Source organism: Malaclemys terrapin, chromosome 1, assembly GCF_027887155.1.
Source record: "Malaclemys terrapin pileata isolate rMalTer1 chromosome 1, rMalTer1.hap1, whole genome shotgun sequence".
NCBI classification, from domain to species: Eukaryota; Metazoa; Chordata; order Testudines; family Emydidae; genus Malaclemys; species Malaclemys terrapin.
The window spans coordinates 207,114,325-207,135,846 of NC_071505.1; the positions used below are offsets into that span (position 1 = coordinate 207,114,325).

The 21,522-nt window shown below is 41.7% G+C and overlaps 1 protein-coding gene across 5 annotated transcripts in view; it reads right to left on the reverse strand.

Annotated features, from left to right (window-relative positions):
* GK (glycerol kinase) overlaps positions 1 to 21,283 on the reverse strand; it is a 40,705-nt gene extending 19,422 nt beyond the window's left edge. Inside the window, exons 1-14 of one of the 5 annotated variants that reach the window (XM_054005925.1) lie at positions 21,107 to 21,282; positions 18,389 to 18,462; positions 17,475 to 17,581; positions 16,881 to 16,958; positions 15,795 to 15,874; positions 14,853 to 14,990; positions 14,189 to 14,298; positions 13,304 to 13,370; positions 12,192 to 12,209; positions 10,292 to 10,327; positions 9,243 to 9,310; positions 3,423 to 3,465; positions 2,298 to 2,378; positions 1,381 to 1,459 (exon numbers count right to left, since the gene is read on the reverse strand). In XM_054005925.1, coding sequence (XP_053861900.1) covers positions 1,381 to 1,459; positions 2,298 to 2,378; positions 3,423 to 3,465; positions 9,243 to 9,310; positions 10,292 to 10,327; positions 12,192 to 12,209; positions 13,304 to 13,370; positions 14,189 to 14,298; positions 14,853 to 14,990; positions 15,795 to 15,874; positions 16,881 to 16,958; positions 17,475 to 17,581; positions 18,389 to 18,462; positions 21,107 to 21,184 — 1,057 coding nt within the window. In that variant the 5' untranslated portion in view covers positions 21,185 to 21,282. Of the gene's footprint in view, positions 1 to 1,380; positions 1,460 to 2,297; positions 2,379 to 3,422; positions 3,466 to 9,242; positions 9,311 to 10,291; positions 10,328 to 12,191; positions 12,210 to 13,303; positions 13,371 to 14,188; positions 14,299 to 14,852; positions 14,991 to 15,794; positions 15,875 to 16,880; positions 16,959 to 17,474; positions 17,582 to 18,388; positions 18,463 to 21,106 lie in introns of all 5 variants that reach the window. The other 4 variants (XM_054005927.1, XM_054005929.1, XM_054005926.1 and 1 more) reach the window with 4 other exon arrangements.
* Between the last annotated feature and the right edge of the window lie 239 nt (positions 21,284 to 21,522).

Consider the following 21,522-nt stretch of genomic DNA (forward strand, 5'->3'; position numbering starts at 1 on the left):
TGCCAACCTTAACTGAAAAATGATGGAAAAGAGTATTGCTTGGTTTCCTCTCCCATCCAACTTATTTGCTTTCTGCATCTGACAATACTGTAGGGTCTGTTTCATAGTTTCCCCTGTATTGTGAAGTAAATTTCCCCTGTTTGTGTGGATCAAAACATAGAAACCAAGAATAAGAATATGCAATTGTAAACCACAAAAATTGGTGAGGAGAACTTAGGGTCATGCATAAGATTTGCAACTACTTTCAACTCTTCTGAAACTAAATAGATTTTATGCTGACAATAAAAAAAGCAGTCATGTGTAGACAATACATTTTCCCTCTAAAGAAGTTCTCTGGGATCAACGACAGATGAGAATAATAAAGGTATGTTCCTAAATGTTGAGGAATGCTGACAAAAACTGAAGATTAAACTTTAAAATTTTCAGAAGTTCAGTTGCAGTTGTGCAGGAATTATGCAACCCCAACTCCCACTGAAGTCAGTGGGAACTGTGGATTCTCAGCACTTCAGGATATAGCTGTCGAAATATGGATTTAGGAGCCTAATTTTAGAAAACAGGTTCGATACTTGACTGTTACCATTTTTTTTTTATTATAATACAAAACGAAGTCTATTCAGATTTGGTGTAAAACTTACAAGACTGTCCAAATGACTTTGGTCAATGACAACAAAGGCTCCTTTCTTTTTCAAAATTTTATCCCTTGTATATGGTTAATTTTTCAGAAGTCAATTCTGTTCCAAAATTTCAAAGCATTACACACCTGCATTTTTAGTTTAGTTTAAGAATATAAAAAAGTATTAGCTACCCAGGTTTCTACTAGTTAATCCATTCTCAGGCAAAATGGATCATTCTCAGATATCACATTCATATTCCAAGTTAAATGCCATTTGGTACAGTCCAGCAAATGGAGGTATTAATCTTTCAATGAACTCCATGCACCCCTTGCACAGAGCGCACTGCAGGTCTGGGGCTTCAGTCCCCCATTTCTTAGTCTGGGAACAAGTTTGTAGGTGTTGTGACACAATTTTCAGTGGACTACACAGTGAGACCTGTATACTATTTATCCCAAATGTCTCAATATTAAAATGAACCAATAAATCTGCTATGTCAGTGTAGCACAGCTCTTAGTAATTTCTACATATTTCAGCAGTAACGAGGTTTTGCTAGACTAGCAGCAATGCTACATGTAAAAAATATAACTTTACATAATCTTTTTTAGTAATTGCAAAAAGGACTGGTATACACTTATGCATGTTTTACTGTAGTCCCGCTCTTCTATTTTCCTTGCATCTTTTGACCTTTTATTCAACACTAGAGACTTCAAGACCGTGTTCGCCCTCTATTCAGTTTGAAAAACATTTACAAGTTATGAATACTCACCAATTTCACTTGAAGACTTTACGATACCAAGATTGTCCCTTAGCCAACGAACAACAGCACCAGCTATGGCAACAGAGCCCTAGGGAAACAAGAACGGTCAGACATGGAGTTTACTCATTTCTAGCATAAAAAAAATCAGAGTCCAGAAAGGTGGGACAAAAATGCCTATCATCTTTGCAGAGCTCTAAATTGTACTTGAACAACCCTTTGGAGCCACGGGCAGTCCAGCGGCTGGGGGAGTATCAGAGCACAGCAGTGCAGGGAAGTCAACACTACTCCAGTTCTCTACCACATGGAGATTTCCCCCCCACCCCGAAGAACTGTCAAGATATTGGTCAGACTGGCTTTATGGCCCAGGCCCCGGAGCTGTCACATTTGGACTTCAGTATACACAGTTGTGAGGTCTGAATGTCTTATGCATTCCAACCTAAGGCCTCCAAATCCTGATGATAAACTTCAGGCCCATGAATAGTTCCACTGACTTTGGAGTGACTACTCATGTGTTTAGTGTTTGGAGGATCAATGTCTAAGAACATTGAGCCTTCCCACAGGTTTGGTAGATGCTCCTGATATTTTAGAAGTTTGCTCTAAAAAACAACAGCATTAGAAGATGACAAAGCAATACCTAGTCATGCTTGCCCTGAGTGAAGATGATTAGTTTTAAGGGTAACAGTGTGTATTTAAGAATGGAATAGAATATTAGGACTTCCTCTTATTTTTTCCTTTTTGTTTACTGTATGTGTAAAGGTCTGTCATAAGGCTGGAAACATTTTGACATAATTAAGGTTTTTGTGCACATAGAAGGATTTACTCTTCCATCTGCTGGACAGTTTTTCTGAATCAAGATTCCAAGAATGAAAAGAAAAAAAGAATGGTGTCAAAAAGAGGGGGCAGGAGCAATTGCCACATATACTTACTTCTAGTGCATAATATACAGGTTTGTCTCTGCCCAGTTTGTAAGCCACCGTGGTCAGAAGGCCATGTTCAGACAAAACAGGCTAAAAAATAAAATATGGATAGTGCTTGAATGGGAAAAGTCAGGAGTCACATTTCTAAGAGAAATTACTGCATAAAATACTGTAAAATAGTAAAATTAGAAGGAGATGTCCTTATTTATAAGAGTAAAGGAGAAAAAAATCAAAATCTTTAGTGTAACAGGTAATTAAGTTTAGAAACTAAATTAGCCAATGTTTTAGCACAGTTCCCAATCTGCAACCCACGGAAACTTGTTGATGCTGCTTATTTCCGGAAGCTTCCAGGGTCTTCACCGCAAAGAATAACCTGGAGGCCTGCAGAAGCAGCTGGTAATAAGGATCAGGCTCAAGCTTAGCTGCCTCTAGACTGGAGCTGTGAGGCAAAAAAGAAATTTCCAAGAAAACAGAGGGAAGGCAATGGAAGTAGTCAAGGGAGTAGAAGAGGAGCAGACAGCTAAGGGAACAGGGAACCAACATGTAGGTAGAGGCAGAAAAGCATATGCAAAAGAGCAGGGTGAGATTATGAAAGTTTGTCATTTCCCTTTTTAGCAATTTAGGAACCACAAAACAAGGAAATGGAGCCTCGGCAAGCGACATATTGACTGAAACATTGCTTTCTAGTCTTGTAGATTACAAGATGCCCTTTTTCCGCACCTGTAGGAACTATATTAGCAACTTTTAAGTGGAATAAGAAAAACGTTGCAGAAGATATTTTAAAAGACTCATGCTTAACAAGACAGCACATGAGCACACACAAGTGAGCTATTTTCCTTTTAGACCTTTTGTATATTCAATTGTCTGCTATTATCATTTGTTCTTCATTTTAAAACATAAATGAATCTTGCTTAATCTTGTGCAGATTACACACTTTATGACCTTGCACCAAAAGAAAAAAAAAAACAAAAAACACACTTATACGGGGATAAGGAAGTGAAATGACTCAAGAGATACCCAATAGGAAAATGTATGAAGGGCTTATGGAACAATATCTGCTTATTTAGCAAGAGAAGCAACTTGACTGAAAAAATACATACTCCTAGCAAGCTATTTCCAATTCAAGCAACCAACCTTTTGACCTGTATTGTAAAGCAAGAAACATCCTGTTCCATACCTGTAGTGGAAAAGACATAAGGTAGTAATTTATAAAAAGAAAATGAAGAACTAGGAACAGAAGATAGACATCTTTGACATTCATTTATCACAGTTGAGTTATGGGAATGTCACGATAAGGCAACTTAATATAGCAAAATACCACCACCACCTTACAACTAGTCTAGGAGTAACTTGTAAAATGAACTTCGTATAAAACTTAGTTGAATTATGTCTCCAACTTTTAAGTGAGCAATTAAGGAAGAAGGGCACGTTGCAGAGCTTGTAATAGGAAGAGTAATTTTAAGACTATAACTACAAGAGACTCACTAAAGAGAGAACATTTTCAGAAACACCACACAATGGGAGTGGCACATTTTCAAATTCTCTAAGAAAATATGAAGCTGACAAACATGTTTATAAAAAAATTCAGATAAACTACAACAGGTTTTCATCATAGATTCATAGATTATAGGACTGAAAGGGACCTCGAGAGGTCATCGAGTCCAGTGTAATTAAAAACACAATGAGAAATTCCTTTGTTACAAACATGGAGGCAACATGTTAGCTTAAAATAGTAATGCATTAAGTATTTCAGAGGTATATTTTGACAAAACAATTGATTCGTGCATATGAAACAAGTAAAATGCATCCAGAAAAATAAAACACTACTTTTTAGTCACCGCTTTTTTTTTTAATATAAACAAAAGCCCTTATGGGTTAAAAAAAAAATTCTTGTGTCAGTTACGTAGATCATTTTGTGTTCCAGTAAAGAAGACGACAATTAAATGGTAACTTAGGGTATAAACAAGTGGTAAAATGGAGATTAATAAGGAAAGGATATCGATCAAAATGCAACTAGCAATGAGCACACTTTCTTATATTGTGTGAAAAACCTATTTTGCATTAGGAGGTTGGCTCAGACCTAATTTTTAGACCTGACCCGGACCCAAGCTCACCCAATGCTTACAGGTCAAGTCATTTTTACAACCCGACCCTTCCCCCTGAACCTTAGGTAGCCCCACTGCTACCTCCTGCCCCAGGGTCAGCTCTCCTCTTCCTGCCTGTGGTGTCAGAGCAGCAGTGGCTGTACTACTATTCACCACCCTCTACTGCTCTGTGCAAGTGTACTGAAATTCCTTGGCATACTTGCCTTGCTGCACATGTGAGCACAGCAAGGTAGTGGCGGCCAGCAGGAGCTGGGCAGACAGCTGCTCCCACGTTGATCTGATCGGGTCTAGTTCTTTTCCCACCCAACCCAGTCCTGACACTTTTAGTCAGATTGCATCAGGTTTCAAGGCTCTATTTTGCATGTACCCATTTGCTCAATAAAGCATGTGATCGTATGAGAGCTGGATGCTTAACTGAACAATAACTCAACTAAGCAAAGAATTATGCATCCGCTGAATGTTTAATTCCACCTCCGCAAACACTTCAGATATTTTTTGAAACTGTACTTCTCCCATTTAATTGATCAGCTACTCTACCAAGGGACAAGGCTGAGACGTGAAGATGTCCTAACATTTCTGGCCTTCGGCTAAATGCTCCATCCAAAATGGAATCCTCCCTTCTGGTCTAGCACGCTGGCTGAGCACTGAAATGCTTCTTGCCATTCACCCTTACACTGTAATCCTACCACGCTCCAGGACCTGTGTTTGTTGTGCTTGGGTGACTCAATTTATGAAGGGAGATTTTATAATTTTCCGATTTTGCAAGATGCACCACTATATCCTGGGGATTCTTCCAATTTGATTTAGTTCCTTGCAGTAAACTTTTGGAGCCATCAAGTTTGTGTTCAGTATTTTAAACTGAGCCAAAACCAACATGACCCACCTACTACAAGTCAGTACAATAGACCAGGTCCACCACAGTAAGGACTAGACAGCTTTTTGTTTAAAGCTCGACTCTATGGGTATGTCTACATTTAGGCCGGGAGGTGTGACTCCCGGCTCACAGAGATGTACCCATGCTAGCTGTCCTCAAGCTAGCACCGAAAAATAGCAGTGTGTGCTCTGCAGCATGGGCAGTGGATGGGGAAAGCTGCCCAATTATGTTCCCAGGAGTGTCGGTGGGACCGTACTTGGAGCAGCTAGCCCAAGTGGCTGTCCATAGATACATTGCTATTTTGAGAGGGCATCTGAGCTCCTCTGCCTGACCCCCTTTGTGAGTTAGGAGATGTAGGGGCCTCTGCCCAACTACTGGAATCTGACCCTTTCCACATCCCTGTGTGAGCAGAGAGCTAGTGGGCTAGTCCTCCTGAGGGCATCTGAGCCCCTCTGCCTGCCCCCAACCACATGAGAGTCGGGATATGTGGGAGGCTTATCCCTCTAGGAATCTCTCTCTATCCTCCCCACCCACTGACGTGAGATAGGATGTGGTGAAGCCCTGCCTCTCTGGGTGGAGTAAGCTTAGAACAAGCATGCTGGGAGAATGCATCAAGACAACACTGCTGAGACTGGGGTCAGGATATATGCATATCATAGGCTCCCTTGCACTGTGGAGGGGGATGGTAACACCCCCTCATATGAGTTCACGTGTCTCCGAGCTGTATTGTTGTAGGCCATATTTATCTCCATGGCGTGTTCTCATTCAGCTAAGAACATCTAAGGAAAAGACAACTTCACACCACTGAGCCTCCTACGCTGCAGCTGGATGTGTAGACCCCCAATGGCTAGGACTCAGACTATTCTTGGCTCTGTCACTGGCATGCTGGGTGACTGTGGCCAAGTCATGTCACCTCTGTGCCTCAGTTTCCCCATCTATACAAGGAGAAAAATAACTTTACCTCCTTGAGATCTGACGTAAAGCGTTTGTAAGTGCTAACACTTATTACCTGTCCACAGAAGCATCTGATCTGTACATCTATGTGATAATTACAAAGGCCTAAGTGACCACTAAATCCTATCAACATTTTTCTTTAAACAAAACAAAAACAAAAAACCCAAAACAAAACAAAACCAAACCGTAGGAAAACAAACATTAGAAAGCTTTATTAACCTAGAGTGAATGTTGCCCAAACATAGCTTGTGCGCCTTCAAAGTGACTAAGTCAGCAGAACTCAAACTTGTGGAAAACAGGAAATAGTAAGTTAAGGTAAATGTCCATGCAACTTTAACTCTGTCCCCGTGGAGTGGTCAATAGCCACTGGGAATTATCTGCATTCACTGAGTTAGCTGTAGCTGGTTGAGGAGTAAGTTGGAGTACCTTTAAAGAGATGTCACTGCAATAGGAGGTGATCGGGGGTTTTGGCCCTCGGTGGGTGTGCACGCACGTGTGCGTGAGCCCTTTCTCTGATCCCTGTGTGTGAGAGACCAAAGGAAAGGGACACATGGGGTAGCAAGAGGTTTCTGGTCAACTGGCAGAGGGGGTACATATTAGGATCCTATAGGTTAGATATATGCACCATTATATTTACCAGAAGGTGGCATGTGAGGTATCTACTGTAGTAAGATGAGGCCCTGAGACATAAACCCTTGGTATCAGAGGCCCGGTATGAGGCCTGAACTGAAGTAATGGTCAAGATGTTGCTAACATAAATCAAAGTTAGGCTGTGAGCCAGAGGCAGGCCCTGCTCACAGAAGTTGGCAAGAGGAAGGCTGCTAAAAGAACGTGTGCCAGACGGCATCAGAACAGCCCAGTACAAACACATCCCACACAGATAACAAGGAACAGGCAGACCCAGCCTAAAGACAGGGTCAAAAGGACAATATGATGGATAGACTTGTTTGTTCGAACCAACCTGTACCAGGAGAAAGGCAGCACCTTAATGCATAGAGGGGCTGTACCTCAATGCGTTCAATGATGTGTAACCTGTTTGTACCTGGGTATAAGAATGCATCCCTCAGTGGAAGTCTTTGTCTGGCCTAGGGGGCAGTGGAGAGTCCCGCCACTGATTGAGCCGGTCCATTGTTAGGGGGCACATATTCGTAGTATGTCCTGTAAAGTCTGCAGGGAACTATTACTGTGCTTCGTTTGACAATAAACTTGGCCGGGTGCCTTTGTACCTTATCGGAGTCTGTGGTCATTGGAGGTTCTCTTGGGGTCTGCCATGCCAGCGATCTGCAGAGCCGGGGCAGCACACAGAGGGAACACACGCACGCAGCTGACTGTTATCAACATTGAGCAGAGCACCACACTGGTGGCATTTGACAACAGCTACCAAGAACCAGTAGCCAACTGGTTGTCATAATCATTGCAAAAATGTATGTGTATATATAATGTTGAGAGAATTATGTATCTGTATTGAAAATTATGTTCGTAAGGTATGAGAGCTAAGGCATGTCCCCAGAAGGGGACAAACATGCTCCTGTTAGGTAGGGGGGAAGAGACATTTATCTCTCTCTGGTTGGTCATGTGCATATTGTGAAGTGTGTTTCACAATGGAGGCCTAGTTACAATTTGAGCTGAATTCACAATTTCTTGATTAGCAATTGGCAAGAAAGGAAAACATAACCAGCAGGAGGGGCATCCTGTTTCCGAGTAAGGACAACAGGGTTTTTTCAGGGGTGGGGTGGGTAATAACCCGAGGTACAGGGAAACACCTTGGATGTTTGCACTGAAAGGCAAGCTAACAGCGTGCTGGTCTCATGAATGACAATCACAGCCAAGGTTGGCTGTAGTACGCTGGAAGGATTTTGTGAGAGCTTTTCACTGTAAGCCATGACAGTAGCTAGTTAAGTCAGTGTAGGTTCTAGAATGCGTGCTCTTTTATTTTATATGCAACTATTTGTTTCCAATATTTCTACTTGCTACCACTTGAATCTCTAACTCCATTAAATAAACTTTTACCTGTTTTCACTATGGATTTATCCAAGTGCTGTGTGTTAAGTGGAGCAGTGATCCGAGGAGTATCTGGTATGCTGGGATGTACTGTTTTTTTTTTTTTGGGAAGCTGTGAATACTGCGAGTGTCCTGTGGACAATCCAGAGAGACGCTCGGAGATTGGAATGTGCCTATTGCTAACCTACAGAGGGGGATAGTGGAGCCTGTGTGTACTCAGAAGAGAGTGCTTGTGTTGCCTGTGGCCAGTGAAGGCAGGGAGCTGACCCACAGCAGGCACACACAAGGATTCCTCATGCTAAGGGCAGGTAGTAAGGAGGTGCTTCAAAATCCTGGGAAGCATCACAACACGTAACTTGGGATAGCCAGTATGCTTCATTTCAGCACTGTGTTGTGTAGGCGATGTCACTAGCAGAGCATGGGGTGGTTTTGCCAGGGGAACTGTCGCAGTTAGGTGGGAGATAAGAGTCGTCTGAGAGTCTAATGATGGGTAAGTGAAGGCCAGTATTTGATGGCATTGTGTCCATAAAGGGGCTGAAGGAGTTTAGTAGTGTGGTGGTCTTTTAGTAGTGTGGTGGTCTTTCTGTGGAGTAGGCTAAGTGTGTGAGTGTAGAGCAGGCATAGGTAGCTCCTGTTCAGTACAGGGCAAAAGCAGAGTGCAAATACATGGGATTACTGGGGCAACACTCAAAGCGGGCAGAGTTCAGGCTGAATGGGCACGTACTTCAAGTAGATATTTCCTGGTTTTCACAAGTCTGAGTTATGTTGAAGTAGACATTCTGGAAGGGAACGAGCTATTGCCAGGCAACCTTAACAGAATTAATTTTTTTTGCCATTTAATATCTTTTTAAAAAAGGAAAAGAAGCAAGAAGGAGAAGGAATTTTGCAGACACCTGTGTTCACAAACTGCTAGTGTTTAGCCTTTGTAACTTTATCCAGCTTTCCCCCATCCCTCCTACATTCACAATGGAGGACAAAGATGATCTAGTATTTGCTTTCAATATTGTTGTGCTAACTTACGTGTTTTTTGCTTGTCCATCCTTGAAACACATTTGTCCAACTAGAGCAGCAGATTGGTCACCCAGGCACTGAAAGGATAGACATGTTCTTAGCAAAGAAGTGCATATGAATCACTGTGAAACAACAATAACCTTAAATCAATTACTTCTAGGTTTATAATCCCAATTTGGGTCGTGTACACTGTAAATGAGAAGGTAGTGAACACAAGCGCAGTCTTCACGAATATTCATTCCTTCTCCCATCTACTGAAACTGCCAACGAAAAGTGCCAGTTAGTACCACTAGCTATGGTAACAATTAATTTAGTAAGTGTGATCAAGTGCAATATCTGCATGTATTTGACATTAGTCGCCAAATTCTCAGCTCACTTCAAGATTTGTGCATATAGATCTGGTTGTCATATGGCTAGCTTTCATTTTCTGATGAGTTATCCATTTATGATGTTTACTTACTGTGAAGCGTCCTAGATTTCCATGGGACTACTTGAGAGAGTTAAATTGCTAACATACAGTAGAACCTCAGAGTTATGAACACCTCAGGGGAATGGAGGTTTTATGTAACTCTGAAAAAACGTTATGACTATTCTTTCAAAAGTTCACAACTGAACACTGATTTAATATTGCTTTGAAACTTTACTATGCAGAAGAAAAATGCTGCTTTCCCTTTATTTTTTTAAATAGTTTACATTAAACACAGTACTGTAATGTATTTGCTTTTTTTTTTTGGTCTCTGCTGCTGCCTGATTATGTACTTCTGGTTCCAAATGAGGTGTGTGGTTGACTGGTGAGTTCGTACTTCTGGTGTTCGTAACTCTGAGGTTCTACTGTACTTGTTTGCATAATCAGGCCTTAATTCATTAATTCACGATGGTCTTCATTATTTGTGTAAGTCAGCAAGTATACTATACTTGTTTAAAATGATTGAATTTTGTTGCAAATAAAAAAGTCAGTTTTCTAAAATAATCAGTTTATTTTTAAGTTATATCCAGTGAGGGTCTCTCCAAGCAGAGTCAAGTCCTCATGCCAGAATTCAAATTGAAGAAGAACTCACCCCAGAAATTGGCACACCTGTCAGGGCTCCGGATTTCTGACAAAAATACAGAAAGAAACTTCAGTTATTTCACACTGCTTGCTTATCAATTACTGTAACATTTAAGCAGTAAAGGAAAAAGACACTCCTCAGTTTTTAATGGAGATATGCATGCTTCAGGTGTGGACAGAAACAGTTGCAGCAAAGAGTGCTCGTACCAGAATGGGTAGTAACTTAAAAGCAAGGCGTGTCACTGTCATTACAAAAGACTGCCTTTAAAAATTAAAATTAACATTTAAAGGAAAACTGTGCTTTGACTAAAGAGTTTCAACAATACTGAAAATTTGCCTCTTGGCACAAGCTAGATATTATGTTGAAGAAGCCAGCTTGCAACAACGCTTTTCCTTTCACTCAGAGGCGCTCCACAAAAATATTGTAAAAACTCTTTCTGCTTGTTTGTGTTTTCATACTTTCCATTTTACTATCAATGCCATATGGTGTAACAACTGTCATGGATAAAAATGGCATTTATAGATCAACAGTCTGCTCACTAATTTTGAGATAAAGATCTTTCCACTCTCAGGAACCCAGAAAATGTCATTGAGAGTTACATTTCTTGGTCCAGCTCTCATTGACTTCACTTTATATCATAATGACATCTCTTCAAAGCTACTGCAACTTATTCCTCCACCAGTCAGTCAGCTACATCTAACAAGTGAATGCAGATAATTCCCACTGGCTACTGTCACCAGAAAATAGCCTTCTCATGGAGTCTCTATACTACAGGCACTCCAGCAGCAACCGTACCATTGTTGCATAGATATTTTCTACATCGACAGAAGGCATTTTGCCATCAATGTAGGTAATCCACCTCCCAAAGCAACACTCCCTATGGGGGAAGGTGGGGTAAGCGGCTTCCTCCCCTCTGTAAAATAGAAGAGAGAAGCACTGAGGCAGAGTGATGCCTTCCAGTTAACGGACAGAGCAGGTCCTAGTGCTTACAGGAGGAATTTGGATCGCTACAGCAGCTTGGTTTGAATTCTTGTGTGCACAGCACCTCTGCTTAATCCAACAAATCAGGTCTAAAATCAAAACAATAAACAGCAAGATTCATGCATTTACTCCATAGCCTAAGATAGAGGAATCCAGTTTTAGTTGTTAGTTTTCCATATTAGGTTAAAATAAAAAGCAATCTTGTTAAAATAAGAAACAGACTGTCATTTGTGATATGCTAGCGTGTGGCCTGTAACAATAAGGTTCAACAAGATACTATGAACAGGCACTTTCCTATTACAAGTGATTGTGATAAGGTGATTTAACAAGTAAACAATAACAGAGGTCTTATTTTAAGACCACATAGTGTTTTCAATCTAAGCAGCACTTCTGTGCTAGAAAGTTTCTTCAGCGGTATTCCTGTAAAGGCATCACCAGGAATCAGTCCTATTTAAAATATCCTTTGCTTTTGTCAACTAGTAGACTCTTTCTTGAGCTGTGACTATACATTTTCATTGAAGCCATGCATAAGACATGACAGTGCATTTCCAATTAGGAAATCTCAGTAGTTTCCACAACTCCCATTTTAACGGATTGAGCTTTTTGATAGTTTAATATTAAATTTATTTAAACAAACATTACAAACCTTAATTCTATTACACTGAAATACCACGTGTTGTTCTCATTACAAAGCCAGACATACCTGTATGTCTTTAGAAATATGAAATTGTCAAGCCTTCAAAATTTATGCAAACATACTAGTAACACTGGTCACTTAACCACAATGTCTCAATCTGGAGACACTAGCTGGATCTGTTAGTTTTACAAATGTTATGTTGCATGCCTCTAAGTAAATGGAAATGCACTGTATCTGAACAGAATGGATGAGACATAACTTGTGGACAGCCTAATGAATGTCTCTACTCACCAGGCTAGGGCACATTTTCTACAGTCAGCAAGAAAATAATAATAGATAGGAAGGAGAAAGACAAAAAAAGATCATAATCAGCTATCCTGTCTCGTTTCCCATGATCAGCTTTCTCTCTTCTTCCAATTGCTGAATTGGTTCAAATCAGAATAAAATTCACTCTGATCTAACTCCTTCAAATTAATAACGTCAACTAAGATTCCTAGTAGCATTCACATTTAGAACCTGGTTAAAAAAAAATTAAAAGCTACAAGTGTTTTTTGTTGTTGTTGTTAAATTAAAAGCAATCCAGAATCTTTTTCTGGAGTTAAGATAAAAGGACACTCTTCAAGGCAAAATAAACTCCCAATAGGCAAACAGGATCCTGTCCTGCAGCCTTCATTCAGCCATGAAGTTCTGTTATTAAGTTCTGCAATTAAGCACCACCTCTTTTCAACTGCATGACCATAGTTCAGCAATCACTCCTGGGGAAAGTCTCTGCAAGTGCTCTAAAAGCACCGTTTGATTACAAATACATCAGCAATGCTCCAACATGTTTATGTAACAAACTTTACAGACACACAAGCAATCAGAATTTACTTCTCAAAAGGAGGCAATCCAAGATGGAACGTGCATTTCTTCCAATTCCCACAGAACCCTACCAAATCCTTTACTCAATCCCACAAGGATGCAACACTGAAAGGGACTTACCCAGCATGCCTACCACCAGTAAGACTCGCATGGAAGCTGCCCATGGGAGTTTTGGCTGTTCTGGGAGCACGGTGGCCCAGGAAGGGCACTATTTTAACCTATCTTATTACTTTTCATCTGCTGCTTATAGATTAATTCACCAGCTACTTATCAAAATTCAATAAGTAGTTCACAAGTATCAGATATTTACTAGTCTCAAAAAAAACCTTCCAACTGAGTTTTACTAGTTTGACACTCATCAAGAGTGTTATCTGCAATTATCTTAATTTGACATACTATTAAAAAGGCTATCAGATGCTGACATCGGATTCATACCGTTTGATAAAGCAACCCACATTGTTCTAGAAAACTAGAGAGCTATTAGCTTGTTTTTAATCAGCCCCAATAGCTATATCTTTGAGAATAAGTTTAAGAAAACATACCATCAAACCATAAATCTCAGAGGAACTCCGCACTTTTGGAAGTATTTCCATAGGAACATCAAAAAAACTGCAAAAAAAAAAAAAAATATTTTGCATTTAGTTATGCTAGGGAAATTGTTTTACATTTTCTACTTTGAGACAAATTAAACATAATGTAAAGGGAACTTTGATATCCATATCTTAGATCATGACCTAATGTCTTTCCTAGTAAGATGTGGGAGAGCATTGGAATGTTTGAGTTATGAAGCAATATTTGCTTTGCTCAGCATTTTATAGACAGATCCAACTCCATTTTTACAGTTGGAAAAATCATTCCTATTTTGAAATAAAATAAAGTGAATACATGCTGGAGTACCAAAGAATTTTTTAAGTTTATATTTAAAGCAATGAGACTACCATTTTGCACTATGCTTTGTGTAATATGCTGAAGGAGCAGTCAGATAACTCAGAAATTAAAGGCAAACTTAATATTTAAATCACTTCTGTGTACCAGGTTTTCAATATAGAAAGACACTAAGATCTGGCCTCTTCATTAATCCAAACAGAAGTTATGTAGATATTTAGAGAAGGGTTACCAGATAGCAAACTATGAAAAAACGGGACAGGAGGTCGGCGGGGCGGTAATAGGCGCCTATGTAAGAAAAAGTCCCCAAAAATGAGATTGTCCCTGTAAAAATGGGACATCTGGTCACCCTATTTAGAGAGAATAAACCCTAATAGTTATATTCATAATAAATGCAACTAATCGCTCTTCTTAGTCACAAATGTGACCAGACAAGCATTGATGGAAGATTCTTATTTTGAAAAGCACAATTAGTGTCGGTCTTTACACCTCATTGATTAATACAGCTATTTCAATAGATTTAAATGAAAAATTAGACTTACTGGCAGAGTTCAGAATCCCACTCCAAGGAATGAATGTTGAACAACATTGTTCTACTGGCATTGGTGACATCTGTACAATGAACACCTCCATTCTTCCCACCTGTCAAACTCTGGAAAAAGCAACCAAGAATATTAGTAAATAAATAAATAAGTCAACAGTTCAAGCAAAATAATCCAGTTACTAGCCCACCAGTAACAGGTGAAAGTTTGAAAAGCCACAGTTTAATAGTCAGTTTTATAGTTAGTAAGAATGAAATCAATAAACTATTTTGAGAAATAGAAATAGTATTTTTGCACCCTTGAAATAAGTTGGAACTTTGATATTTTTGCAATATGTGACTGAAGAGCTAGACAAGAATACTCATAATGGACAGAATATATAATGCATATTCACAAAACAGATATTATAAAAGGTTACCGGTCTAAATTTTATGTAAGTTTTAATTTCTCCTCCACCCATATGTTCTAAGGCAGCTGATTATTATTTTTTAACTTTCTTTTTTAAATTTTGCTTGTAGCCACACAAGTACTGAGAAAGTTCCACAACAGGTATAGTTCTGGTTACGTGACCTCCAGAGGATGTCTTTATCATCGACAGTTGGTATAAAGGTGGATAATGAAAATCTGTTGTACAATTTAAATAAAAGAACCCCCATACACATACCCATATAAGCCATGAATCAATGGTACCAAACATAGCTCGCCCATCACGAACAGCTTGCCTGATCTCTTCCACGTTATCTAGGAGCCACCGAAGTTTCACTGCACTGAAATACGTGCTAAGTGGAAGGCCAGTCCTAGTCTGCAAGAGTGAGAGTCATTTAGGACATGCCATGAGTTAATCCCCTCCAGTGACTACTGTACTTGTCTATGAAGTTAGGGAAAGAGAAAGGAAGCTCAAGATTCTTTATTTAAACCTAATTTTTCTTCTTTTTTTAAATAAGACCACGCATTCCCAATACCCTAAAACTGTCTCACACCAAAACCAAAGACCAACATGCCTATGAACAAAGATCACAACAACTCATCAGTTGAGAGTTCAAAGACCTTTCATGTGGCAACAAGATAAAGGCATACACAGACATCCTATCTTGTTTAGGATAGCTGCCTGGGGTAAGATAGCGCAAACTGATGTTGCAATGACACTGAAAGGATGAACCTTCAGTTACATTTGTAGCTTTACAGCCAAGCAAGTTGATATGCTGGTTCACTGACCCACTCCTACCAGATGTGGCTATAGAACAAAGAAGCAGGACATCATTTGGCCAGCATACAGCCACCAGGTTAAAAGCTGAATGTGAAAGGAAGATGGATTCTAGTGAAACAGCTTCTCAACTCTCAAATTAGTCATATTAAATTAATGCTATAAATTAAAAGTTACTCTAATAATTTTTAGTATGACAAACATAGGATGGGAAAGTGGGTTAAAGACAGTATTAACTACTAGTTCTAGTGGAAGCCCTAACTCTGAGTTTAGTGGGTTTAAGAGAGGCATCTGGTACATAATGCCCAAGACTTCAAATAGAAAATCATTAAACACACAGAGACTATTTGGAAATCTTAATTTAAAGCATTACTAACTGGATATTCTAGAAAAATCCCTTACCTTAAAAAAGGATGTATTTTGCCCTGGAATTATTTTAAGAAGCCTCTCAACTGTTGGCTGGGTTCTCAGGTCAAGCCACACTACAAATCAAAATAGAGCACACGCACAACACATTTATAATAATTCAACCACCATTTGCTATTTGTCAGAGCCAAAGAACAGTGAACTGTATAGCTTCTGCTAAAAATTGCTGAAGTCCTTAAAGTCAGGAAACTGACACTAAAATATTTTTAGTAAAGAAAAAAATTGACAGGAAAGAAATATTCATATGCATATTTCTGTATCATTGTAAAAATGTAGAAGGGACAGGTACCCTCATTCTATTTGCAAGCCTAACTGGTTCGTAACATAACAATATGACTTTCTACAAAGAGACGCTACCAAGGATATATTTTGTGTTTCTCAGTCTATTCATGAACAATACTGAGGTCAACCAAGTGATTGAGTAACAATACTTAATAGTTTACCAGAAGACGAAGGCCAACTAGAAAGCTTAAAGTACATATAGTAATAGGTTAATTATTTACTATTTCTGTGCAAACACTCAACTACAGCAGTAAACAGTGTTAAAGAATTACTGATGCTCAGCTTTACCTAAGAAAGTCTTAAACATCACACACTTGAACATTAAACACAAAAAGCTATTTGGAAGGAAGAACTTAAATCCCCTCTCTCAAAGCAATGCCAAGTTCAGGTTTCTGAAAGTTCTTAGGACCCTTCAATTCTACATTAAAAGACAAGGCAGAACTTCAGACCTCTGACAGACAAAAACAAGCTGTGAACATTCTATTTTGCTGAAGCCCTATTAAAAGACTTAAGCTAAATTGTGAAATGATAAATAATAAAGATGAGCTATCTTTATTTAACTAGGATATTTTTCTGTGTAACTGCAGCATCAGTGGTTGCAAACATACGGCTTTTGGGAAAGGCCACCAAAAATTGTCATTATTACTAGCAGGTTCTAACAAGATTTATATAGGATTTCTAAAAATCTGCTAGTACAACTGCAGCGAGGCTGTACTGAAAGGAAGAGTATATAAGCTTTAAGAACCTATATACACACCAGGTAGGCACTGATACACATACCAATAGCATTATAGAGAGGTTCTCCAGTTGTTTTGTCCCAAACCACAGTTGTCTCTCTCTGATTGCTGACTCCAACAGCTGGAAAACAAAGGGGGGTGGGGGCAAGAGTACACTTTAGAGATTTTGAGAGGGCAGGCAGGGAAGAAAAGGAAGTGAAAGGAAAATAAAAACCTTTTGGCTTGTGCCTTTTACATTCTTGGTATACCACTTTTCTATCATTTCAAAAAAAATTGAACCCTGCTCTACATCTCTTATTCTTCTGTTTGATGTTCACAGACTGACATGAACAAAGAAACTAAAGTTTTGTAACAGCAGGCACTGCAGTGTAATGTGATCAGTATTTCATCCATTAGCTGTCTAACCTCTTTGCAACCCCCAGAGAGAATTTGATTGGGTCTATTTGGCAAAACAACGCACTGCTGGTAAGTGTCAGCAATATCTTATTTCCCCAACATGCAGAGCTTTTTTTGACATGGGGCTAAATCCTGCTTCCTTTCTAATCACTGACTTCATTACTAGATGATCTGACCTTCCCCAGTCCTGAAAGCACATTTCGAAAAGCGGCTAGTTACACGTAAGAAACTGCAGCAATACCTTTTATGTTGGTGATGTCTATGTTTAGCTGGTTCAATTTCTCACATGTTTTCTCCACACATTCATAAACGGACTGCAAGATTTCCTTTGGATCTTGCTCCACCCATCTTTAACAAATATTTGACAGCAATCAAAAAAGAAGCAAACATGAGGCAGATGTTACATTTATGGAGAGCTGCATAAGAATTCTAAGAGCATTCCATAGAGTCACATGTTCACTCTATTAAAGAGTATCAAAAAATTAACTCAGCTAGTTTTTCCCTCTGGTCAACTTGTTCTGATTCCACGGCAGAATGACCAACGTCATTCTGCATCATATAGACAGTGTTTGTTTAATCAAGCAGCCTAATAATTTGAATAGTCAGTCTCACTTTTTCTCTAAAAATGCAATGTGGATATTTCAAAATCGGAAGAGCCTTTTTCCTGTCTTCTACAGATACATGTATACTGCCTCAGGACAGAGGGGGAAGAGTCTGGGGATAACATCAGGTGAACAGTGTACAGCAAATTTAGAGATAGAGAGTAAGTTGTGTAGACTTCATAGGTGAAGCTGGAGAATGTAAATGTAGGCAAGTCAGTCATGAAAATGAGTAATTTCACCATTTTAAGCAAGATTGGATAGTGGAAGAATATGGGTGAGTGACTTGTGAGAGTTGAACTTTCATAAACATTTTTAGGAGTTAATAAGATTTCCATTAGGCCATACAAAGGAGGGAAACTTTTTTTGTTTTTAAAAAAGCATCTGTTAAATTATTCTTTCCTACCACTCTAAAACATTAGCAACCGAGTCCATATTCTTAACAGATTACTCACTGGCTTCAATTGTAATTATGCATACATAGATCCTATTAAATAGGCTTTTGCCATGTTGAAAGGTAGACAGAAACGGAATAGAAGATATACTGAGATCATACCCTTCTTTAGGGAATTTCTGTTTTATTTCTACTTGATGGTGACTCAGGAGCTCTGCTGTTTTCGCATTAAAAACCTGCAGATAAAAGGATACAGATTAAATAAATTGGTGCCTACAGGATTAGACAAACCAGATATGAGGAGACAATAATAAAGTGAAGGTATGTTACATTTCCATTAATTTGAGGACCTACCAAAGGCCTGTAGACTAAAGACTTACACATATGCTTAAACTTTATGCACTGTGAAAAGTCCATTTAAGTCACTAGAACTTCTCAGTGTGTAAAGTTAAGTGTGTGCTAAGACTTTGCAGAATCGGGGCCTACCTGAGGCATTAGCAGGAGTCATTATTCAGACAGGCAGAAACAGGCTTCAGGGTGGCAGTGCAGTTGAGTCACTGTGCTATTTTACACTACTCCTCATCAGTAACTTTAAGGCAAGCCAGGGGACCGGATTCTGTGTAGGCACCTGGCTTACTCATTTCACATCCACACATGCTGACTGGGTACACCGTGGATGTAAGCCACTCCCAAATCAGAAAAGTAACATTTCATACGTGTCAGCAACAACACAATCTGCAATGTAGCAGCAGAGAACAAGAGCCATGGGGAGAATCCTGCTGCCACTGAACTCAGTGGCGAAACATCTAGTGGATTCAATGGTGCACTGCACACTAAGTAAGGTTACCATTCGTCCGGATTCCCCCGGACATGTCCGGCTTTTTGAGCTAAAAATAGCATCCGGGGGGAATTTGTAAATGTCCGGACTCTCCCCCCCCCCCCGGGTATGCAGAGCACGTGCGGCTAACAGGGCAGCCGGCTGGATGGTGCCACTTACATGGGGCTCCGACAGCCAGAGAGAGCCCCTCCTCTGCTTCCCCTGCAGCAGAGATCCTCCCTCTCTCCCTGCATTCGCAGATCGCCTCCGGCAGTCTGGAGCTCCTCCCCCGCTCCTCCTCCACTGCTGCCCGGCGTGCTGGGACGAACGGCTCAGGCCGTTCCTGAGCAAGTTCACAGAGACATTAGGTGAAGGCCAACAACAAGGGGGCCAGGAGGTCGGAGAAGGGGCAGGGAGGTTTTGGAGGGGGCAGTCAAGAGACGGGGGGGTTGGGAGTTTGGAGGGGGCTTTCTGGCGGGGGGTAGATAAGGTTTTGGGCAGTCAGGGTACAGGTAAGGGGTAGGGTCCTGGGGGGCAGTTAGGGTGGGAGGGTCTTAGGAGGGGGCAGTTAGGGGATAAGGAGCGGGGGGGGGAGTTCTGGGGGCGGGGCTGTCAAGGGGCAGGAGTGGGGAGAGGGATCAGAGCAGTCAGGGGACAGGGAGCAGAGGGGTTTAGATGGGTCGGGAGTTCTGAGGGGGGTGGGAAGTGGGAGGGGCGGGGCTAGGGCAGGACAGGGGTGTGGCTCCTCCCATCCTCTTTTTTGCTTGCTGAAATATGGTAACCCTACACTAAGCCCAGGTCCATGGGACTGATGTGGTCTCACAGGGCTAAAAACTGTCATGTAGCCTTTAGGCTCAGGCTGGATTCCAGACACTGAAACACCTCAAAAGGGGAGAGTCTCACAGCCCAGGCTCCAGCCCAAGCCTAGGGGCTAGTCTACACTACCCGCCCGGATCGGCGGGTAGAAATCGATCTCTCGGGGATTGATTTATCGCGTCTCATCTAGACAGATAAATCGATCCCAAATCGACGCGCGTACTCCCACCTCATCAGGAGGAGTAAGCGCTGTCGATGGGGGAGCTACGGTGGTTGATTTGCCACTGTCCTCACAGCGAGGTAAGTCGAATAGGATACGTCGAATTCAGCTATGCTATTCGCGTAGCTGAATTTGCATAGCTTAAATCGATATTTCCCCCACCCCCCCAGTGTAGACCTAGCCTAAATGTCTACACTGCAATGTTTAGCCCCAGAGCCTGAGCTCCATGAGTTTAAGTCAATTGACCCAGGCTCTGAGACTCTCTCATTGCAGTGCTGGTGTACCAGTTTCCAAACCCACACTTGATCACACACACTGAATTGTGAACCTGAGTTTACAATTGCTAGACCCAGTTCTCACAGTGCTGCTAACTCAGCCATAATGCACTACGTAGACCAGTCTCAAACTTTTTTTTACTGGTGACCCCTTTCACATAGCAAGCCTCTGCATATAAATTAAACACACTTTTAAATATATTTAACACCATTATAAATGCTGGAGGCAAGCAGGATTTGGGGTGGAGGTTGACAGCTCACAACCCCCCATTTAATAACCTCGCTACCCCTTTAGGGGTTCCAACCCTCAGTTTGAGAACCACTGATGTAGACCTTGTAACTCAGTCCTGCAAAGTGACAGGGCTTGGACCCAATTCACAAGGGAACTCAGGCTCTGAGCCACCCCTAAGCAGGCACCGGGACTGCAGGTCCTGAGTCAGAGTGATTTACATGTAGATGGAAGGGAGGGCTTGGAGGCCAGGGAGGTCAAACCGGAGTCAGAGCCAGGGCTCCGTGTGGACATACCCAACGGGGCCCGGCTATCACGCCGCTTACCAGAGGTGCGGCTGGCCAGCTCCCCATGCCCACAGGCGGGACGGTGGGTCTCTGAGCACAGCCCTGCCCCGGGCCACAGGAGCACTGGACGCAGCAGCAGCGGGCAGAGCCAGGGGGCACCGGCCGGCCCGGCTCCCATCCCAGGGCACCGCGCCGCCCCAGCAGCAGGCGGAGCCCGCGCGGCGCGGGTCACTCACCAGGAAGCGCGTGGAGCTGGTGCCCTGGTCGATCGCGCCCACCAACGGCCCCAGCACCACTCGGTCCGACGCAGCCATGGGAGCCGCTCGCGAGCCGCGTCTCCTAGGCGACGCTGGCCGGGGACTGCCGGGCAAAACGCTCTCCGGCGTCTTCAGCGCGCGCTCTGCCTGCGTACGTACCCGGCGCGTGGCTCCCGTCCGGGCTCCGGGGGCGGGGAGAGGGAAGGGGGCGCCGGCCGACACGCTGCGCCGCCGCGGCCAATCAGCGCGCGGGGCACGGAGGGGGCGAGGCGCCGGATACGAGGTGGGGCTGAGCCTGCGCCTGCGGGCGGTCACGTATTGCAGACAGCTGGCTCTGGGAGTGGGTTGGCCCAGGTCCCCTGATGGCGGAGCCCAGACGTGAACCCGAAGGGGGG